This window comes from Mytilus californianus, unplaced genomic scaffold (assembly GCF_021869535.1).
Source record: "Mytilus californianus isolate M0D057914Y unplaced genomic scaffold, xbMytCali1.0.p SCAF_6, whole genome shotgun sequence".
Taxonomy (NCBI): domain Eukaryota; kingdom Metazoa; phylum Mollusca; class Bivalvia; order Mytilida; family Mytilidae; genus Mytilus; species Mytilus californianus.
Window position 1 is genome coordinate 68,032,679 of NW_026262712.1, and position 20,267 is coordinate 68,052,945.

The window sequence follows — 20,267 nt, forward strand, 5'->3', positions numbered from 1 at the left end:
GTGAAATACCTTTCTAATGAGCCATAATAATAGAGTAGGTGTGTTTGTATAACAAATTTTGACTAAAAGTACTTGACGACAGACTTTACAAGTGGATCTTAAAAATGCATAACTTCAAAAAATTTTTAAGGTTTTGTGTTTGGTATCTAGGATAATAAGTCTTCAGCCTCTGAAAATATTTAGTCTGCCCTTCCACGAAATATTTAATTAGACTTTTTAGCTCACCTGGCCCGAAGGGCCAAGTGAGCTTTTCTCATCACTTGGCGTCCGTCGTCCGTCGTCGTCCGTCGTCGTCGTTAACTTTTTACATTTTGAACTTCTTCTAGAGAACCACTGAATGGAATTAAATCAAACATGGCATGAATGTTCCTTATGAGGTACTGACCAAGTGTTGTTACTTTGTAACGGATCCATCATCCAAGATGGCCGCCAGCGGGGGACTTAATTTAACATAGGACCCTATGGGAAATACATACAAATGTCTTCTTTTAGAGAACCACTGAATGGAATGAAACCAAACATGGCATGAATGTTCCTTATGAGGTACTGACCAAGTGTTGTTACTTTGAAGCTGATCGATTATCCAAGATGGCCGCCAGCGGGGGACTTAGTTTAACATAGGACCCTATGGGAAGTACATACAAATGTCTTCTTTTAGAGAACCACTGAATAGAATGAAACCAAACATGGTATGAATGTTCCTTATGAGGTGCTGACCGAGTGTTGTTACTTTGAAGCCGATCCATAATCCAAGATGGCCGCCAGCGGGGGACTTAGTTTAACATAGGACCCTATGGGAAATACATACAAATGTCTTCTTTTAGAGAACCACTGAATAGAATGAAACCAAACATGGCATGAATGTTCCTTATGAGGTGCTGACCGAGTGTTGTTACTTTGAAGTTGATCCATAATCCAAGATGGCCGCCAGCGGGGGACTTAGTTTAACATGGGACCCTATGGGAAATACATACAAATGTCTTCTTTTAGAGAACCACTGAATGGAATGAAACCAAACATGGCATGAATGTTCCTTATGAGGTGCTGACCAAGTGTTGTTACTATGAAGCCGATCCATAATCCAAGATGGCCGCCAGCAGGGGACTTAGTTTAACATGGGACCCTATTGGAAATACATACAAATGTCTTCTTTTAGAGAACCACTGAATGGAATGAAACCAAACATGGCATGAATGGTTCTTATGAGGTGCTGACTTAGTGTTGTTACTTTGAAGCCGATCCATAATCCAAGATGGCCGCCAGCAGGGGACTTAGTTTAACATGGGACCCTATGGGAAATACATACAAACGTCTTCTTTTAGAGAACCACTGAATGGAATGAAACCAAACATGGCATGCATGTTCCTTATGAGGTGTTGACCAAGTGTTGTTACTTTGAAGCTGATCCATCATCCAAGATGGCCGCCAGCGGGAGACTTAGTTTAACATAGGAGCCTATGGGAAATACATACGTCTTCTTTTAGAGAACCACTGAATGCAATGAAACCAAACATGGCATGAATGTTCCTTATGATGTGCTGACCAAGTGTTGTTACTATGAAGCCGATCCATAATCTAAGATGGCCGCCAGCGGAGGACTTAGTTTAACATAGGACCCTATGAGAAATACATACAAATGTTTTCTTTTAGAGAACCATAAAAATGGAATGAAACCAAACATGGCATGCATGTTCCTTTTGAGGTGCTGACCAAGTGTTGTTACTTTGAAGCTGATCCTTCATCCATGATGGCCGCCAGATGGGGACAATGTTTAACAAAGGACCCTATGGACAATACATACAAATGTCTTCTTTTAGAGAACCACATACTGAATGGATTGAAACCAAACATGGCAAGAATGTTCCTTATGAGGTGCTGACTAAGTTTTGTTACTTATAAGCTGATCCTTCATCCATGATGGCCGCCAATGGGAGAAATTCCTTTAACATAAGACCCTATGGACAATACATACAAATGTCTTCTTTTAGAGAACCACTTACTGAATGGATTGAAACCAAACATGGCAAGAATGTTCCTTATGAGGTGCTGACTAAGTTTTGTTACTTTGAAGCTGATCCTTCATCCATGATGGCCGCCAATGGGGGGACTTCCTTTAACATAAGACCCTATGGGAAATACATACAAATGCTTCTTCTAGAGGTGCACTGAATGGAATGAAACCAAAACATGGCATAAATGTTTCTTATGAGGTGCTGATGAAGTGTTGCTACTTTGTTGCCGATTAACTGTTCAAAATGGCCACCAGGATTTTTTTATTAACTTACAGGACCAATATTAAACCAAATTTGGCCTCACTCATTATTAGGGTATCTGTTATGATTTTAATCTATTTTTACATGATTTCCAAAACCAAAGTAGAATCATGTGAGCGACACAGGCTCTTGAGAGCCTCTAGTTTTAGTATTATTTACCCTTCTAAAATTCCCTCTGACAACCGATCAGAAAACTTTTTAAAGTTTACAAAACATTGCAAAAGGGCCTAGGCATAAACGCATATTTAATGATGCTTAATAGCTAGTAGATACATTTGTCTTTTAAAATACAACTGTCATGTAAGAATCGTAATGAAGCTATGTGGATAAATTTATCGGTTTTCAGGAGCTAAATTGACAGCGCGTCATCCCTACAATGGCTTCCATTTTCACGATTAAAAAAATTAGGTGGCGTAATGGGGATATAATTTTGACGAAGTAGAATCCTGACTGTAATAACGAATCCCAAGTAGCTATAAATTCAAGATCATACAACAATAACGGGTCATTAATTTAATTATATTACCAATTACAGGCGACATAGCTATGATCCGTCCCGTTACCTGAGCTAAATGCCTAGCTGTAGTCTGCGGAAAAGTCGACAAAACAGAATTCAGGGAATCTATGAGATCTCTTATTCTTCTATTAGAAATAAGCAAAACATACCTTTTTGAATCTCATAAAATGGCAAGCCATTCAAGTATCTGGACCGGCTCAAAAATGGATTTTCATCATTAATAAAAAAAAAAAACCAAAAAAAAAAAACCACCGGCAGATGTTAAAGATTTTCGAGTGAACTCGTAGTCTTTTTTAAAAGAGTCATAATCCACACTCAAACATAAGCCATAATCTTACAAAAAAACTATGTTGATTACCTTTACTCAACAATACTTCACCATTGCTTTCGAACACTAACGTAAATAAATGATAATAAATAAAAGTCCATTTGGTAATACAATAAAACAGTAGTAAATTCCTAGCTAAGAAATCATACATAAGTTTGTTGCTGAGTACTGATATCAAAATGACGGTACCTGGACCTTACAATATATATAAGCGGCAATGTTTGCAAAATAACCAAATTGCAACCTTCCAATCATCATATTTAAATCAGTTTCTTTTTTCCTGATTTATGTGTTGCAACACTAAGCGTATTGACAATACAATGGTTTGAAATGGACGTTAATATCACAACCATTGGCTACTTATTCAGATACATCTTTGTCGAGAAAAACTGGATTAATGAAGGCCGATTTATTATTATTGAAATTTGTTTTTCAAGAGCTTCTGTGAAGAAATTACATAACGTTGGGAAATAATATCTAAAAATAAAAACACTAGCGCCAATATCTTTCCAGTAACGAATGTTTTTTTTAAGATTGCCTTTTACACCTTAAGAACTGTTTTTTTTTAAATTACAATTTTCAAAAAAGATAGTTTGTTTTAAAAAGACCTCGAGATCCGTCAAACCAGTATTACTCCATATACTACAAATAGATTTAATAAGTACTTATCATTAAATGTATCTGAAGATATGTTGGGCGCCTTGCTGCTTCTAGTAGCCTGAATTGATTGTGTTCTGGTTGCTTCTAATGTTGAGAGGACAGTATGTTTTTCCATTGATCAATTTTCCGGCACAGGAAGCATATATTCCATCGGCACAGCTCACGCCGTTCGAAGCCCAAATAAAAGGCCTGTTGATGAGTAGAACGGCGACTATAAGTGCTATAAGAATTTGGTGCAGTTTCAGATCTGGCATTCGTATGTGCACTGGCACACGGAATAGAACGGTTACGTTTCTCCTTGATAGACAAGACGACTCTAGGTTCTGCTTGTCTAATTTTCTTTTCATCTTCGGTAGTTTTGGCAATTTAATTTTGCTCACACTCCCTCACTGTTGACCAACCCGATGTAGAGGTATCAGCAATGCGAATACGTTTATCGCGTGCTTTAAATCTGACAACAAGATCAGATACCAGCGAAATACCAGTTGCCCTAAAATGTTATGTTTCTGTAATATAGATAGCCCAGAGAGGATTTCCTCATTATACCGATACTGAATTTTGTTCTCTTTGCTTTTAAATTTCAAATTAATTTCCTTTTTAACACTCAGAAATAATTACCTACTTTAAATAGAACAGCTTATTGTCAGAATAAGTTTTGAATAAATCAAAGGTATCAACTATACCTTGCCTAGATTCACTAGAATCTTGATTGACCGCGGCTGTGGAAGGCTCACCTTGTCCACTACTAGATTCGTGGTCAGAAACATCTTCATTTGGTTCAGATATAACGTATTGTGATGTATATGAACTGAAAACTGAGCTTCAATTGATAACACACCGTAGGTTGATAAACAAATAAATCCATTCCGGCTTTTGAAATTCGTGAAACACAAGTTGCGACTTTAAACTAAAAATTTAACATAACTGTCAGAAAAGTCCAATTCGGACCAAAGGTCAATGTTTATTTAAATAAATATAATTTAACAAATACACGTGAATGTACACGTGGATACGGTAATAGAGACACGTGTATAAGATAACAGAAATAAATATATATAGTCTAGTAAAAAACTCAAACGTATATATATGTTAAACAAGAACATTATCTATGATGCTGTATTTGAATGAATGTACACATTTGAAATGCTTTCACAATTCTGTTTCTATACTGGTTACACCAAATTTACAAATTAACATCATTGATTTATTCCAGGAAGGTATCAAAACTTGTAAAGGAACCATTACTACGGATGAGATTGTCGAGTACTTTAAAACCAGTAAAACGAAGCCATTTAAAGGTAAGTGAAGTCAATCAGACCAATTAGGTTAAAACTGCGTTGCATGATTTTTAAATATTGTTTCCTAATAGTACAGAGGAATGTTTCTGTCAGGAATATGACAGTTGTTTTCCATTTGTTTGATGTGTTTGAGCTTTTGATTTTGCCATTTGGTAAGGGACTTTCCGTTTTGAATTTTCCTGGAGTTCGTTATTTTTGTTATTTTACTTTTTAACTCAACTGCTGCATTTGATAAAACGACAAAAGAACAGTTAACCGTAAAATTTTCTCGTTATAAAAATAGAATAGATAATTATAAAAATGTCCATAAGTTATTTGATAACTGTATAAATTTTGTCTCATGAAAATGCGTTTTGATTAAGAGTGTATGATAATGCCACTTGATTCCGTTAATAACAAGATATAGAATAATTTGTAAATAACGTTCTTTAATTTGGTCATATATCGGAAGTAAATAGGCAACATTTTCCTACTTTTTCTTTTTAGATTTTATTCCCCTCCTGACTACTATTTTGGGGATTTGATAAATACATATATACATTGATATGTTCTTTGCTTGAAATAAGGGATATAATTTCCCCATTCCTGTTTAAAAATATCACTTTCGTTTGAAATAATACGTCGCTTTACACAAGTCAAGACCACTAAATTTCTGACATCAGAATACATTTGCATAGTAATTTCATAAATACAAAATGTAAACATGCCCCTGAGAATTGGCCAAGAGACACAATGAAACACAATGCATTGTGGGCTATTAAGAGTTTATTATCACTTAAGAACACGTGGAATTGGCAAATAAGTGTCATTTTGTATTGTTTCTCGGTATCTCACGTTTGATTTTTTTGTTCATCTACTGTTAGTGCGGTGACGGAATAGGAACAAGTCGATTATTAAAAAAGTTTAATATCATTTCATATTACACAGCTAAAAATTTGCACAGTCCTAGAAAATTAATTTGCTTGAATTTAAGATTGGTCGTCATAAAGTCATATGGTGCAGTTTTTTAATTTTATCGTTTAGCTATCAAATTAGACTAAAAATGCAGATCATGAGTGGCATGCAGTTTTGCTTGTTTTTCAATTGCTGCACTCAATTATATTTCATTTTTTTATGTTATTCAAACATCACACACACTGCTTTATTCATTAATCGAAAAAGCTAATCGTAAAAGCCTTTTGATGACAAATTATGAAGATACAAAGTACTGTAAACGGGGACATTTTGTGTTTTACCGGATTCCAACATCATACAATAAAGCGCTAACGTATAAACTGTATCGTAACTACTGTAAATTAATAAAACTGCAATTTCTCTTTTCATATACACAAGTTTTTTTTATGAAATAAGATTCTTTTAAACAATTCTGTTTTTAAACTTTCAAATATCTACTATTAAATCATTAACTTAAATAATTTCTGAAAAGTTGTGTCCGGTCCCTATTAGGGCTGAATGATTAGTTTTCCTCATAAAGTTAGGACTTCATATGTATTGTATTTGTTGCTGTTTTATTGTTTCTTTGATTTTTTTTTTTGGGTGTTCGTAAGTCTTTCTGAGGTTTAGTTGGTATAGTTTTATTTATATATGAGGCAAAATAAGTTTTTGAGTTGTATAGTTGGGATCCGACAAAATCCCAAAAGATGACAAAACTGGGAAGTCCGTTGAAACTTGGCTTGTAGCATTTCAAAGTAGCATACATTAAGTTTAATCATTTGAATAGTGTTATTTTTTCAAAAGCAGAAGTGGGTCAGTTGTTTTATTTAACAGTTAATCGTGGTTCGTGGTATTTTGACACAGTTGACAGGTGTAAAGATGAAATAACTCGGAATTGATGATTGTGACTTTGTCTTATTCGATGGATAATATACCGAAGAGAAGTTTGGAAATTGTCTATTATAAAAGTTGAAAAAAAATGATGAAAAAGTCAAAATAACATAATGGTGTTTACAGTCATAATTTAAATTGGAAATACAGAACCTTCTCAAAGACTTAATTAAAATCATTTTGCCTAGTTCTTTAATTTGAAGTTCAGATATATCAAGATGTCCTGTCACTCTATAACCAACATTTCAGTCATTGCTTACGTTTCATATATCCCAGAGAGCTTGTGATAAAGGATACTACCGAATCCAGAATGGCTGCTTCATATCTTGACCTTTTCCTTGATATTGACACAGATTGACGACTTCAAACAAAAATCTATGACAAACGTTACATGATGATGTTAAAATTTCCAATGTCAATGTCCCAGTTCTCAATAAAAGCATACCCTCTACTCCATCGTATGGCTTTCGGTATCTCAACTGATACCTTACGCGCATGCATGTTGATACCAAAGGGATATTCAAACTTAATAGTCGAAGACAATTTCACAACGCCATGTCAAAAGTCGAAGAACGACGTAAAGACAAATAAAATTCTACAAAACACTTTATAGAAAATTAAAGACTGATCAACTCGAACCTAACTAAAACCCGGGGGTTATCTCATGTGCCCCCAAATGGCTAGCAGATTTTGTTCCACATGTGGCACCTGTGTGTTTGGCTCGTGTTAATACGAATTCGGTTATATGTACAAAGTTATGAGGAAGAACCGGCGACTGGAATGGCCACAAAGTAAATTTTAAGGTCACCATCACGAATTGCGTTACTTTTAAGCTTTACTGTGTCTCAACTCACTAGTAACATCTTTTCGCGGTTTAAGATATTAGAATACTAAGTAAAAACTTAATTAACCCTTTATGTTGATGCATGCATTGCAAAAGACGCGTATGCTGTTGAAGCATCTGATCTCAATTCTTTTAAAGTTCGTGGGATTCCCTTAGTTTTTTTTTAAAAAACACGGGTAACTAAGTTTAAATCAATCTATATTTTTGCAAATGCTTGCACATATTGTAATATAAACTACAATCAAGCAAGACAAGGTATGACGGTCTTTAAAAAATAAAATCAGGTAAAGAGTAACTTGCTTTACCACCACTCTAAACCTTTACTGGGATTCAAACGTTATTCTTTAACAAAAAATACAAATATACAGAACAAAAGTTTTACCATAAGCAGTGCGATATCAATGATAACCCTAGTTTAGATATCATATCAATTTATACAGACTAGACTGTAGGGCAGAACAATCACGACAATAGGAAATTTTCGAAAAACAATAATCATGTAATCATGGCAAGCATATACTGTCGATCAGAGATTGGGGTTGTCTAGCCGTTTGTTGAGGGATATATAGAGTTGCAAGCAACAGGACAAACTATTCCTTTCTGAACAGGGTTCATTTTTCATTGCCTAGAAGCAACCCCGATGGTACTGTCCATTATTTTATACTGATATGCCCAAAATGTATTCTTCAATGAAGAAATGTTTTGAAATGTCCTATAATGATGGACAAAAGCACGCTTCATGTTGTACACACACATTCGACCAGCACTCTATTCCATTGCAGAACAAGTCAAATGTCCGAAGCTTAACATTCATAATCGCAATATTATTAGGATTTGTGGTTTATGAATTGTGTCGCGTTCTTTAACCACTGTAGTGAAATCTTGGACCAATGTTGATAATCGTGATTTATTAAGTTTAACCTTGCATGTACGAATATATATATTCCAACAAAGGGCCAGAACCTTGTAACAACGTTCCCACAATACGGAAGTTATTTGAATTACTTATAAAAGTAGAGTTTTTAGCATGTTTAGTGCGATGTTAAATTATCCTGCTTCGAAGAGATTTTCTTGTCTTATGTCACTAAGTTTTGGATTGAACAACCGAAACTTTCACAATTTCTAAACGGATAAAAGGCGGTTCTAGTCATCAAAATGCCTTTTTAAAACTGAATTGAATTCGCATTTAGTTTGGCTATTCTGTCACAGTTACAAAATAATAAAATAAACAATCATATAATGATATGGTACTAGTCATAGGTAAAATAGACTTGCTTTTCACTGTCGTCGTATAAAATATGTTTGCTTTTGTTGATTGTTTTAAAACACTGTGACAAACATCACTTCCACATTAAACTGAAACTTTATCATATGGTCTAACTTGATATTCTAAACAAATTGTGTGATCTCGCGCCCTACGGGATTCTTGTATTGTTTTAGAAGAATCTAGCTCGGAAGCATTCTTCAATATATAAGCTGACATGTTTAAACATTTTTATTTAACCGAAAACGTGAAAAGAATATGATGAGACAGAATCAATTGTTAAGAATCCATCATGACAAATAATTAAGAATGTTAAAAATCGGTTTAGACAAATTTCGAATCTTAAGAACCTGTGAAGACAAATTCAGATTGTTAAGCATCTGTTCAGACCAATTTAGAATATTAAGAATTTGTTCAAAGGAATTCAGAATGTTAATAATACCTTAAGATAAAATTAGACCTTATTCCCAATTTTAGAATGGTAATTAAAATTCAGACAAATTCAGACAAGAATAGAAGCAAAATCTACATATTATAGAAGAGGGACGAAAGATACCAGAGGGACAGTCAAACTCATCGATCGAAAACAAACTGACAACGCCATGGCCAAAAATAAAAAGACAAACAGACAAATAATAGTACAGATGACACAACATAGAAAACTAAAGACTAGGCAACACAAACCCCACCAAAAACTGGGGGTGATCTCAGGTGCTCCGGAAGGGTAAGCAGATCCTGCTCCACATGTGGCACCCGTCGTGTTGCTTATGTTATTACAAATCCGGTAAATAGTCTAATTCGGTAGGTCACATTCGTGAAAAGGGAAGGGTATTGTAGTTACGACATAAGGAACATATCCGATATCATCTGTGAAACGGTTATTCTATAACGGTCAACCAACTCGTGATGGCGTCCGTAAAATTTACGAAGGAAGAAGATGAACATATGTTGGATTATTTCAATATTGAGGATTTAGAAATTAAGCAAATAAACAATATGAGGAGTCAGGCATTTGTCAATTGATTTTTACTGTTACCCTTCACGCAAGAGGTTTTTAGAGTGTTGTTTCCATATTGTTTATCCTTGTATTTATATTTTACTTAATTTGTACTTTATCGAGATGGTTTGTTCTATCAACTATAAAACCATTTGTATCTTCGTTTATCGTTTCAATATACTCTCAACTACAAAAACTTTTTTGTTGACGTCATTGTCAAGTTTACCATCAACCACAACTTTTTTGTAAACCACTTATAAACCGTAAGTTATAGAGACCTAGAGATACTCGATTTGAGGTCCTAGTTGCAATAAACAGGAAATTGAGTTCAAGCACTTAGTCAAGGTCATGTTCTAAATTTTCAATTTTTGCATGGTCTTAATTCTCTGGGTATTTTGGTTTGAGATCGTTGATTTGTAACCTAAAAATTGAGGTCAAGGTTAAAGGGAATTTTTCACATTCTGGATCTTTGCTGTCAGATGAGAAAACCTCTAGTATAACTTCATACTGGTACATGTCAAAGGCACAAAGTGTTTTGCGTTATAGATTTGAGAAAATACAACCTTAAAAAAATCAATTGGATGTAGCATTGGAAAAACAAAGAAACCATATATTTAAAGAATCAGTTTAATGTTACATATCATATGAACCGGAAGTGGCATTTTGAAGACCGGAAGGAGCACATTATCACTCTTATTTTAAGCAAAAGTATAAAAAACAATATTTTTTTCGAATCAGTTTTATGTGAGCTATGAAACTGGAAAGGGGATTTTGTAGACCGGAAGTTGTGAATTATATTCCTTATTTGAAAGAGAAATACATAGAGACCACATGTTTTTTAAATCAGTGAAATGTAAGTTATATATTCATTCACATAAACATTGATATAAAGGATGGACTATGAAATAGGAATATGGTCACACCGACTTACCTTTCCCATCTGACAGTAAAATCAATGCACAGTGATGGGTGTATTTAGCTTTGCTTTACATGTATGAGTGTTATGAAATGTTCATAATATAAAGTTCAAAAGTGTTTGCACAAAATAAAGAATGCCTTCTAAAGTCAACTTAAAGTCTATATTAAAACTGTAAAATTTCAAATATGGTGTGAAATCGCATTCACACAAAACAACATACTGACAGCATTTTTTAAATATAAATGTATGTCTGTGTAATGTGTAGCATTAGAATCACACTGGGCCATGTAATTACGCATAAGCTGTTAGAACAGGTATGCAGTAAATGGTTATTTCATAAAATAAATTTGCCCTGTGATTGGTTTGTCCGTATGTGTTAAATCCTACTAGTTGATTTGAGTTTTTATCATGCACTTTTGTTTTCATTAGGCAAGCCAAAGGTTTTCTTTTTTGATATGTGTCGAGAGAAACCGAAGCCGATAATTGGTGAACCAGAGGTTTTATCAAACGCACCTGAATCGGATAGTTTCCATGACGACAGTGATACCTTAATTGTGTACGCAGCAACGGAAGGTATCTATAATATTGTTTATAAGCAATAAACAAACAGTTTAAATAAAAAAGAGAAACAGTCTACTATATTCCTATTGAAAGCAAAAAAAAAAAAGAAAAGAAAATTAGAAGCAAAATCTACATATTTTAGAAGATGAACATACGTTGGATTATTTTAATATTGAGGATTTAGAAATTAAGCAAATAAACAAAACGATTTTTACTGTTACCCTCCACTTTCGGACGCAAGAGGTTTTACAGTGTTGTTTCCATTTTGTTTATCCTTGTATTTATATTTTACTTAATTTGAACTTTATCGAGATGATTTGTTCTATCAACTATAAAAACTTTTTTATCTGCGTCTTTTCAATATACTCTTAACTACAAAAACTTTTTTGTTGACGTCATTGTCAAGTTTACTATCAACTACAACTTTTTTGTAGGCGTATTTTGTTAGATTTATTTTTCTGTTTGTTTGAAATTTTAGTCAGTTGTGTTGTTTGCCTGCTTGATTCCAAATATTGTCATATTAATCTATTATGTCTGTTTGGGTTGCTCACTCAATTTTGTTTATATAACGGAAATATAAACAACTGTGATACAAGTGGGAGGTTTGGTTAGCAAAAAGCAGGGTTTACCCACCATTGTCTTCGGAAAATGCAAATACCAAGTCAGGAATATGACTCGTTCTGTTGGTTGCTAATGTTTAATTTTTGTCAGTTTTTCTAGACTTCCTCTTTTTGAATTTACCTTGGAGTTCGATATTTTTGTTTTACTTTTTCCTGTTTATTCCTGTCCCAAGTCAGGAGACTGTAATTCAGACTTTGACTTTGGTCGCTTCTTTCTATCGTTTTTGTTTTTCGTATTTTGTTTTGTACATAACATGTTGGTTTTTTTTGTTAAGTTTGATTTACATTTTGTGATGCCGGTGCTTTTGTTTTTTAGCTTACTTTATGATATTGGTTTTGCTCATTGTTTAAGGCCTCACATTTGCTTCCATCTACGTCATTATGTAATAGGTGGAAAGTTGTTTAATTGGCAATCATACCACATCTTCTATTTTTCATATATGTCGAAAACAATTATTTTTACTTTGAGCCATACTGAACATTCAATTTGTTATTATTTTTTTTTGTATATTTGCGTCCAATCATTTTGATTATGTTATTTAAAATCGGAAAACGGAAAAACTAATTCTTTCGTTTTTCATTTTTTAAACCTCATAAACCGTACAGCGAAAAAAGTCAAGTTTTTTTGTTTTGGATATATTTTAACAACATTTGAAAAATGTTGTTCAAAACCAATTTCAATTTCTGATTCTGAGTTTTTGAAAACAAAACTAGATGCTCTAAAGAGTCCGCATCGCTCATCTAAATTTATTGGAATCTTCAATAATGACCACTGTCTAGCATTATCAGCTATATATAATATTTATGACTTAATTCTCTTTTTTGTTGATCTTGTATTGGTGATTTTATTTTAGCTTTTTTATTTTTCTTTCTATCTACTGTCTACAATAGTTTGGGTAAAAGACAGCCAAACATACGTTACGTCGTCATTTAAGGGCACTCCTGCTTTGTTCATTTATTCTTTGATTTCGTTTTGCTTTGAAAAGTTTTTTTCTTTTCCCGACATAATAGTCTTCCGACAAAAAAGAATTGAAAACAAATGACCATTTAATAATAATATTGATAATATAAATAATTATAATAATGATAAAAATAATAACAATAATGATAATAATAAAAATAATAAAATAATAATAATAAAGATATTGATAATAATGATAATAATAATAATAATAATAAGAAGAAGACGAAGAAGAAGACCAAGAAGAACAAGAACAAGAACAAGAACAAGAAAAATTTCTTTATTCATTTGATGAGGGTAACCCAAATAGAACTTGTCTTTTTTTTTCATTTAAGCCCTCAAAACAAATGGATTTTGAACAGTGCATATTCGAAAGCAAAATGCAACATACATACATAAATCAATCATTCATGAAAATAGCAACATTAATGCAAGTTTTTATTTTCTAACCAAAAATATTAGTATCATACGATTTTGTTTGTCTTACATATTATTTCCAAGAAAAAATAAATGAAACACTGTTACTTGATTAGTTCTCTATTAAGACAATTTATTTTATTACGAAAGATAATACCATTAACGGTACCAATTTTATTGCACCAGATGAGTATTTAGGGTAAATGCAGTCGTTTAAATTGAGACACTTTTCTGTAACACATTTGTTTTATAATCTTGCAGTAAATCTACTATAGTCCACAAAACATGACAAAATGGGTAAAATTCGTCAAAACTCATAAACAGAATCGACAGTACTATAATAAAAGAGTTGTCGATCTTGTCTTGCTGGTCATAAAATTGAGAATGGAAATGGGGATTGTGTCAAAGAGACAACAACCCGACCAAAGAGCAGAAAACAGCCCAAAGCCACCAATGGGTCTTCAACACAGCGAGAAAATCCCACACCCGTAGGCGGGCTTCAGCTGGCTTCTTAACAAAAATGTGTACTAGTTCATTGAAAATGGACGTCACACTAAAATCTAAAACATATAAATGAACTAAAATAAAAAAAAAAACATACAAGACTAACAAAGGCCAGAGGCTCCTGACTTGGGACAGGTGCAAAAATGAGGAGGGTTAAACATGTTTTTTGAGATCTCAACCCTCCCCTATACCTCTAGCCATTTGTTAAAAATGTAAACATTTAGCTATTTATTGGAAAGTAGAATACTTTTGTAGCATAAATATGGGCTGTTTTTGACAATACAATGCACATGCATCAGGTATTAAGTAAAGTATGCGACATTACAAAAATCTTCACAATTTTAACATTTGTGCTAATTTTTAGACGGATTTTGTCTGAAATCTTAAATGGAAGTGGCCGCACTTGTGTTCAGTCTTAATATTTAAATATATGTTATTTTTTATAAATGTACTTAACATGTTATAAAGGTTGAGACTGAACACGAAGGCGGCCACCTTCATTTTAGACAAAAAAACATCTGAATAGTGTTATGGCATATTTGATAAATTTGTCATATTTAAGCTAGAATTGGAGCGTCTTTAATGACCAAATCGGTTCAAATCATTTACATAAATTAACTGAATCTACTGAAGTAGACATTTAAATTGGTGACTATGTTGAACGCATCTATCCCATCGAACTAGAGATAAAGGATACAACAGATACAGTTAAGTCTGCCTCATATCTTGACCTACATCTAGAAATTGACAATGAAGGTCGGTTGAAAACAAAACTTTACGACAAAAGAGATGATTTCAGCTTCGCAATTGTGAACTTTCCATTTCTATGTAGCAACATTTCAGCAGCGCCTGCATACGGAGTATATATTTCCCAACTGATACGATATTCCCGGGCTTGTATTTACTATCATGATTTCCTTGATAGAGGGTTGCTGCTCACAAGGAAGCTATTAAACCAAGAGTTCCAAATGGTGAAGTTGAAATCATCCCTTCGTAAATTTTATGGACGCCATCACGAGTTGGTTGACCGTTATGGAATAAACGTTTCACAGATGATATCGGATATGTTCCTTATGTCGTAATTACAATCCACTTTTTTTTCACCACAAATGTGACCTACCGAATTAGACTATTTACCAGATTTGTAATAACATGAGCAACACGACGGGTGCCACATGTGGAGCAGGATCTGCTTATCCTTCCGGAGCACCTGAGATCACCCCCAGTTTTTGGTGGGGTTCGTGTTGCTTAGTCTTTAGTTTTCTATGTTGTGTCTTGTGTACTATTATTCGTCTGTGTGTCTTTTTATTTTTTGTCGGTTTGTTTTCGATCTGTGAGTTTGACTGTCCCTCTGGTATCTTTCGCCCCTCTTTTTAAGTGTTTAAAAAATGTAAAAAAACCTTTCATCAGATGTACCTCAAATTTTAGGCCAAAATTAGCCCTTTCCAGACTTTGTTAAGAATACTAGTACTGATGTTTCTAGTAATTCTCTTTCATCATCAAATTGCGAACTTTTAAAATAAAGTGAAAGTCATCCCCAATATCTCCTGAATTACAAAGTGACACAATTACGTTATTTTGGGGACTGGAAAATTCCTGACAAAATGAATTACTTCAATAATGGCAAAAACGAAACTAAAAATTTTGTACTGCTGATATCTTTGGGAACTAAAATTAGTTACTTGGTGTAGTGATAGTAAAATAAAAGTATCGTATGAATTCGTCTAAACAAACATGTTCTGGAACAGCATTCATCAGGTACGCTCAAGACTGCAAAATCAGAAAAGCTAAGAAAATCATATAACTTTGGGGAGCTTCTGTAAAGTCAAAAGGAAACAGATCAATCAAAACTAACTTATCAAATTTGGCCTTTGAAATGACAATGACTTCAGAGGTACTTAACAATTTAAAAAAAAGGAAATTTATGTTTTTTCTTATACCACTTCTTTATTCATTTTAGGTAATCGGTCCTATCTAATGCCAAGCGGTAAATGGATAGGGTCATTCTTTATCCAGGCCTTTTTGTCTGTAGCAGAAGGTTCATTACACATAGATGTAGAGGACATACTGAGAGATGTTAGACGAGAATTAGCAAATAATTCTGAATATGCCAGGATCGGAAAAGACAAGTGTATGCTTTCAGAAAGTGAAACTAGATTGTCAAAAAAGATTTATTTGTAAATTTCATGAGTCATTTTACAAAAGATCAAACGACAGTTGCGGTTTATTTTGATTTATTCTGATACATTTAGTATCAATATGTACCACATTATTGTATAAATGCCATTGATTAATTCCAAGTCATACAAACCTATATTGTAAATTACAAAGCTGTGGTAAGTATCAAAGTTTTGTGAAATATTTTACCACTAAGTCCACTCAAGCATAGATAAAATAATAGTTAAATGTTAAACGATAGCTATAGTGTCATTTCTTTTTTCTCCCACTTGGTTGAAAAGTAATTAGAACAACAGGTGGGTTTTACGCAAGAACCACAAAAGTATGTAAGGTAAAAACCAAGACTCATGAATTAGATGTTAAAGCACTGTTACGGCTAGCAAATGATATCCATTCAAACTGTTCTATTGGGAGTACACACATTCCAAAAAGTAAAATAACAAAAATACAGAACTCCAAGGAAAATTCGAATCGGAAAGTCCCTTATCAAATGGCAAACTCAAAAGCTCAAACGAAAGGAAAACAACTGTCACATTCCTGACTTGGTACAGGCATTTCAAAATGTGTTGTTTACATAGTTTTCTTGTAAGTAACTGTTAAAGAATTATTTTTCATGTTATATTTATTTTCGTGATTTTAGTTCTACTCTGAAATTCCGAACGTCTTTGTGTGTTTATAACAATATTTTTGTCAAATAGATTGACACACCCAACCTATAACAATAACCATTCCTAAATCGAGAATATATATGTTTTGTACTAATGTAGGCAATACAATTTATTTCTAGGATAGTCACAATTAAATTTCATTTCCTTATTAATACCCATACAAATATATATAACACATATCGTAGATAAAATGTAGTAGGTACAAGAGCCACAACTAAAATAAAAGGTTTCCACGTAATTATTTTCCTAGCATTAAGCATATTTACATTTTCCTGGTTTTAACTTATTAATTTGATGTCGTCCATAGTGTTTCTGAGTTTTGGTAAGATAAATTGTCTTCCTTTTCATGTAGCCCTTATTATGTAATAACTTGTATAAATGTTTTAATAGTTTTTCTTTCTTTTTTTTTTCTTTGTTGAACTATTTCTTTATTTTTATTTGTTCTCTGTTGACTTATGTTGACTTGTTGATTTTGTGTTTTTTTTTTAAGGAATTATATAATGTAGATGTTTTGTCGTATATATCGAATGTTTTTAATAACAGACGTAATTAAAGTATTCATGTAAATGCAATTGTCATATTTTTATTATTTATTAAGAAAGTTGCATTCAGTAGAAGTTTTTAAGATAGCAACGTATATTGAAACAAATAACAGAAAATCGTGGACATACAATATCCAAAGCTCTCTCCGTACCACCAATTTTTACATTGTTCCTCGAAATCTTTATTATTATATACATAATTTTCCTAAATCTTCCCGTTTACAATAACAACGTTTCCGAGCACATCGGTCTAAAATTGCCACGGGAACTTTCAAAATTAAAGGAACTTGTTTTTACACAAATTATTTTCTTTTAAAAGATTGTTTAATGTTTGAACAATTGATGTATGAGATCGTTTGGACTTTTTGATTATGATTTTTAAGGCTGCATATCATTCTATTGGGTTGATATTTTTTTTATTAACATGAATATATTTAGGAAGGGTCCGTGTAACACTTAATAATCCAAAATTTGAAAACGTTTTCGAATTTTAGATTTTTAATTTTTTATCAAAGTTTTAAAATATCAACATTCCAAGTTTTTGAAATGTTTTGAAATTTTGAAAATTTCACCAAATAATTAAGATTTTATAATACTATAATTCGTTTTTGAAATTTAAAAGTTTAGATATTTAATCAAACTTTAAAAATACTAATCTTAAATTGCAGTTTTGATCATTTGGCTTTTTGAAAGTTTAATTTTTTTGATTTTTGATTAAAAATTTAAGAAAGGTCTAAAAGGTAAAATCATTATCACGATGGCGCTTGCTGGATTTTTCAGGCTCACAACAGGTCCTCTGGACATCAACAGATATGAACTGGAACTACAATTTAAGGAAATGAACGCACGATAACGTACATCCAGCCATTATCAATTGGATTTACAATTTCTTTTGATCCAGTGGAGATCGTACCAAGTTTTAAACATGTACGTTATTGAGGATCAACAGCTCGACTTATGAAAAATATCGAATACATATAAATGTCCTGTAGATTTTTTTTAATGAAGCTGTATGGTTATTTTCAATAAGCAGAAACTATTGATTGGTTGCTTTCGGTGCTTAACGCCTAGTCGCCAATATTTCATGCATTATCAGGTCGTGAACGTTTGTCATACACTTTTCCATGAATCACCCTTAACCCGGAAATTTACCTTTATCCATTACCCTTAACCAGGAAACAAAACTTTTCCAAAATATTTTCCAACAGAGCAAAATGTTTTATAGTAGGTCTTTTGAAAGGATATATAGTAAAGTCATAAATATATTTAGATGAGTAGTATTATGATAATTGGAATAAAATGCACAAATATTGAATTAATCCTTATTTGTAAAGGGAGAAATCATTAAAAATTTGTATTTAATGTAAAGGGAGACAACTGCAACGTATTACTCTAAAACGGAAACAATTTACTCTATTTAGAAAATACAATATGTAAATATTGAATGCACAGCTTTTAAGGAGTATAGCTATTATAAAAAACAAAACGCATATTTCAACACAAAAATGCACATCAAAGATTAAATCAACTATATAATAAATAATATATAAATAAATGAAACCCAAATGTAATCTTATTTCCTTCAACAATCTTGCAGTTTAAAAAAAAAGTCCGAAATTAATTATATTTTTGTATGATTAAACGGGAAGAAATAGTTGTACCTCCCCAAACAAAGTTTTGATGTGTAGATACACGAATAAATCTGTCTGTCCGTCGGCTTATCTGCCGGTGTGCATTGTAAGCGCAACTTCCCCATAAACGGCTGGGCAGATATTTGATGAAAATTTCCAAAGTTGTATATAACAACCTGATGATGTGCAGAAAAGATTATTATCCCTGTCTAACATGTCAAAATTGAGAAAATCAAATTTTCTTTTTTTATATATGTTCCGGACCATATGAGTAGTTGGACCATACGCGTATGGTCATGACGTTATGCGTATATACTCATATGGTCCGACCATACGTGTATGGTCCGGTTAATTAACACGATTAAAAGGAGTCCAATTAATTAAGAGTTTCTAAAAATGAAAGTTTTACTTATTCAATCATATTGTAATCATTGTTACATGATTAATGAAATATAGTGAATTTTGCTTACAAGTAAGAATTATAGTAAAATCATTTTTACATGATTAATGAAATAAAGTGAATTTTGCTTACAAGTAAGACTTATAGTAAAACCATTTTTACATGGTCATTATTGATTTGTCCTTACATTTGTACGAAACGCAATATGTCACAGAAGAAACAAAAAATACATTCACGGACAGAATTAATCGAACAATAGACGGTTTCCTGGAAGAAAAAAAGGAACCAATAACAACCATAATAAAAGAGGCGAAGGAAAAAATTGGAGTGACAAGTAAAAGTGCAGGTACAGCAAGATCAATAATGTACAAAAAATTAGTGGAACTGAAAGACCTTAATGACAGTAAGCTTTCCGAATTCAAAGCAGCAATCCGTTACAAACAATCCGAAAAACACAATGGACCATATGATCAACGGAAAAGACACAGAGACAATTAATATAATTACTAATTAGTGTTATAATACTATGGAAATTTGTTATCATGTTGTCATTGGATTTTCTATTTCTTGTTCAATAAAACAAGTGTTAATCTGTCATCTTAATTGGATTTTAATTTTCATAGTACCACTTTTACCACTCCTCAATACAGATAAGTCGAGTTATGCATGTTAATTAAGGTATCAATATATTGGATAACATATGTTTACTTTCCAACCACTGACATAAAAGGTCAGCTGAGGTCAATATCATGATTTATTATTAAGTAGATGTACAATAAAATTTGTGCATTCAGTTTCCATTTGTCTGTGATTGCAGACAGCTGGTTTTTCCATTGTGGTTTGTATTAGGCGTAAAGGTTA

The 20,267-nt window shown here is 32.7% G+C and overlaps 1 protein-coding gene across 2 annotated transcripts in view; it reads left to right on the forward strand.

Moving 5' to 3' along the window:
• LOC127706853 (heat shock 70 kDa protein 12A-like) overlaps positions 1–20,009 on the forward strand; it is a 90,797-nt gene extending 70,788 nt beyond the window's left edge. For both annotated transcript variants that reach the window (XM_052211573.1, XM_052211572.1), the window contains 3 exons: positions 4,992–5,076; positions 11,354–11,497; positions 15,948–20,009. In XM_052211573.1, the coding sequence (XP_052067533.1) occupies positions 4,992–5,076; positions 11,354–11,497; positions 15,948–16,168 (450 nt within the window). In that variant the 3' untranslated portion in view covers positions 16,169–20,009. The remainder of the gene's footprint in view (positions 1–4,991; positions 5,077–11,353; positions 11,498–15,947) is intronic.
• Positions 20,010–20,267: the final 258 nt, after the last annotated feature.